The sequence below is a fragment of the Leucopleurus acutus genome, assembly GCF_964270905.1.
Source record: "Leucopleurus acutus genome assembly, chromosome: 3".
NCBI lineage: Eukaryota > Metazoa > Chordata > Mammalia > Artiodactyla > Delphinidae > Leucopleurus > Leucopleurus acutus.
In genome coordinates, this window is record NC_139145.1 from 148,862,708 (window position 1) to 148,866,362 (window position 3,655).

Genomic DNA, 3,655 nt, shown 5'->3' on the forward strand with positions numbered 1-3,655 from the left:
CTGAATTGGATTGTAAAGAAAGCATAAAATAAATATAACATGCAACAATTTGTCCTCCTTAGGCTAATAAAAACCTGGCATAAGTGTATGTCTTAAAAATCCAGATTTTCTATGGTTTCAAAGCATTTGCAGTATTAAAGCAGTCATTTAAAAGACAATCCAGACCTCTGTAAGCATGGGCTTTCTTTGTTCCCTGGGAATTACAGCAGCCCCTACCCCTCATGAAGCTCTCAGCAAGAAGCCCTCCACAAGGGTTCCCTTTATCATATGAACAACTGAAGGCCCTGCGGGGCCAGATGCCTGGGGCAGTGGTGGCAGAGGCTGGGCTGGCAGCACTGGTGCCGGGGAGAGAGCCGACCTGGAGTCGTCAGCCTCTTCTCTGGCCTCTTCCCCCAGGGCTCTACGTGCTGGCTGGAGCGGGGGCCCTGATGATGGCCGTGGGCTTCCTCGGCTGCTGTGGAGCCACGCGGGAGTCCCAGTGCGTTCTCGGATCTTTTTTTACCTGCCTATTGGTGATATTTGCTGCTGAAATAATCACTGGAGTATTTGCTTTTATAGGCAAGGATGTAGCTATACGACATGTTCAGACCATGTATGAAGAAGCTTATAACGATTACCTTAGAGACAGGGAAAAGGGAAATGGGACTCTCATCACCTTCCACTCAACATTTCAGTGCTGTGGAAAAGAAAGCTCTGAACAGGTCCAGCCGACCTGCCCAAAGGAGCTCCTAGGACACAAGAATTGCATTGATGAAATTGAGCGCATAATCAGTGTTAAGCTCCAGCTCATCGGAATTGTCGGTATTGGAATCGCAGCCCTCACGATCTTTGGCATGATATTCAGCATGGTCCTTTGCTGTGCGATACGAAATTCACGAGATGTCATATGAAGCTACTTCTACATGAAAGTTGTAATCTAGAGCATACAAATGTCACAGGAGCTGTCTCCTGGCTCATTTTTAATATTCAAAGGACATTAGGATCTAAAATAATTTGCTGTTAATTGTACATTTGCACATATATGTATGTTTGGCTCATTACTGGTTTACCCCTTGAGTGAATGCCTATGTATGTTGACTGAAGCATATTCATGTGTGATCTGCATGTTTCTGGTATATGCATAATGAAATCTGTTTGCTGAGAATTCCTGATTCTTGTTATGTGAGAGAAACACATATTTAACTCTCAGAAAAAGATCAAAAAGCTTTGATAAACTTTAAAAACTTGGTTATTTAGGAAAAAAATATGATAGTGGGTCAGTTTCTCAGACTCTAGCCATAGGAAGTTAGATACAGAGAATTCAGGGATTTCTAGTTTGTGGAAGAAATAAGCTACAGGAATTGAGAGATCATGGTGCAGTGTTAAAAGTAACTGTGTTTGGGTTAGGTGTAAGGGTTTCCTGGGATTTTTCTTATATACATACTCTCCCCAGAATTCAGGACTAAACACATCTGTAAAACTAAATATAGCTTGGAAAATCTAATTTGACTAAGTCATACTTTCCTAGTATTTAAAAAACAAAACAAAACAAAGAAAACCTTGCTCTGGAAAGAGATGTCACCCAGACAATCACATGCCCTATAAAACTGAGTGTTTTTAGGACTAGAAAGAAAATCTTTTAACAACTTTTTAAGGAAATATTTTTGTTCTTATATAAAGACATTTAAATATTGCTTTATGACTTTCCTTTTCTGACTCTTCCCTGAACGACTGTAACCCCCCACATACACAAAAGGGCTTTTATCTCCAACTTTTCTGTATTTCTTCAGATGTAAGCATAGAAAGACTAAAGCAAGAGATCTGGCAGTTGCGAATTGTGGGAAAGAGAATTTTTACTGGCACTGTATCTTTGAAATACCTCATAACTTGAGTTTACATATTTTCCTAATTTTTTGGTATTTTTCTTATTTATCCACCTAGAGAATTCTTCTTTATAGATTAAAAACTACAGTTTTTGCCACTTAAAATATATATATATCATGAGCATCCTTAGCCAAACCAAAATAAAGAAAAACATCCTCTCCTAGTTTTGTGCACACAAGAGAGACAAGCTAAGGAAACAAAAATACACACACAACAGAAATATGTTCCTTCTGTGCAGGTCTCCTATAAAAATAAAATGTTTGTGTTCAAAAAAAAAAAAAAAAAAAAAAGACAATCCAGTGTGAAACATTTTGTAGAAGTTGGAGAACGAAGGCCAAGATGGGTGTTGCACCTATCCCAGGGAGCTAGTTCATTTCTCTGAGACAATCTTGAATTATTAATTGCCTCCAATTTATACCACTGATATTTCATATCAAAAACCTCAGGTTAAATGGAACTCAGATGACCTAGGACTGACGTTATGAACACCTTTACATGAATTAGAATTAGGATATGTAAAGCCAAGCAGAGGCAACCAAGTGAATAGCAGAGCGTTCTTTGGCTCACAGAAGGACTTGGACAGCCAGATGCATCAATACTCTGTGGGCATACATACACGAAAAGCCTTATGTTAAGTGTCAGGTGCCAGGCTGGTGATGATGGTGTATTAAAAAGCATCTGATAGGTGGTAACACAAATCCAGCCTCCTTGTAAAATAAGCTTACATGTTTTTTATGGTAAGAACCAACACTAGGCTGGACAGTTAATGAGCTCCGGAGCTGTTTATTGGTTACTCCTGAGGAGCCTGATGAAGCAGTTCAGTCATGCTGAGATACTGTTTCGGGGGTGCTGGAAACGTAGCCAGCCTCAGTGCCCGTTTTCTTCCACAGTGGTAGATGTTTCCATAAACCAGATGTCTGCATTTTTTTAGGGGATCCATCTCATGGAAATTGTGGCGCTTGTTTGTGCCTTCATTTCCTTATCACATTGTGGTCGCTGGGGAGGAGAGGGGATGTATTGGGTCAGCTGGATGGCATTAGGTCAGAGGCAGATGGGAAAAGATGGTCTTTGCTAAGGGGTCTCACTCAGCCAGCTTGCAAAAGGCTGTGCTGAGAGGATGAAAGATAAGCAAACTTAGCAAGTGCAGGGAGAGGAAGCAGCACTTCCTCCAGGCAATTCTCAGAACTGTTTCTAAGCTGTTTACTTCCTATTTTGATACCTAGAGCAATGAGAAACAAGGTCTCTGGACCAGTCTTCGATTGGCCTTGTCCTGAGCTTGTTTATCCACTCTTTCTGTCAGGAAGCAATTGTGATAAGGCCTCTGGCACTGCTCTGGAAGATTTTTTTTTCCATTTGTGTGTGGCTTTTGATTGATCATGTTGTGAACACAGTGCTCTATTCTTGGATTGATTTATTAACAAGGTTCAAAGAACCTCCACCATTTAGAGGGTTTTTTCCTTTTGCTTAAGGAGAAAGGCATTATTTGCACCTCTAAATGAGGGCGTTTTCCAGGCTCTCATTCAATAACTGACGAAGATGGAGTGGCTCTCTGTCTCAAGATCAGTTTACCCACATCAAGATGTATTATGCATGTGTATGCTTGACATCTAATTTATCATCCTGGAGTAGACATTTATTTATTTATTTTATTTTGAAGTATAGTTGATTTACAATGTTGTGTTAATTTCTGCAAAGTGATTCGGTTTCATATATATATATATATATATATATATATATATATATATATACACACATTCATTCTTTTTTATATTCCTTTCCATTTAGGTTTATC

The 3,655-nt window shown here is 39.6% G+C and overlaps 1 protein-coding gene across 1 annotated transcript; it reads left to right on the forward strand.

Annotated features, from left to right (window-relative positions):
- Positions 1-221: 221 nt before the first annotated feature.
- On the forward strand, positions 222-1,705 carry LOC309959932 (tetraspanin-2-like; the record flags this gene model as incomplete). Its single annotated transcript, XM_082836479.1, has 1 exon — positions 222-1,705. One exon carries the CDS (start codon positions 222-224, stop codon positions 888-890), a length of 669 nt encoding a protein of 222 aa, XP_082692605.1. The 3' UTR covers positions 891-1,705.
- Positions 1,706-3,655: the final 1,950 nt, after the last annotated feature.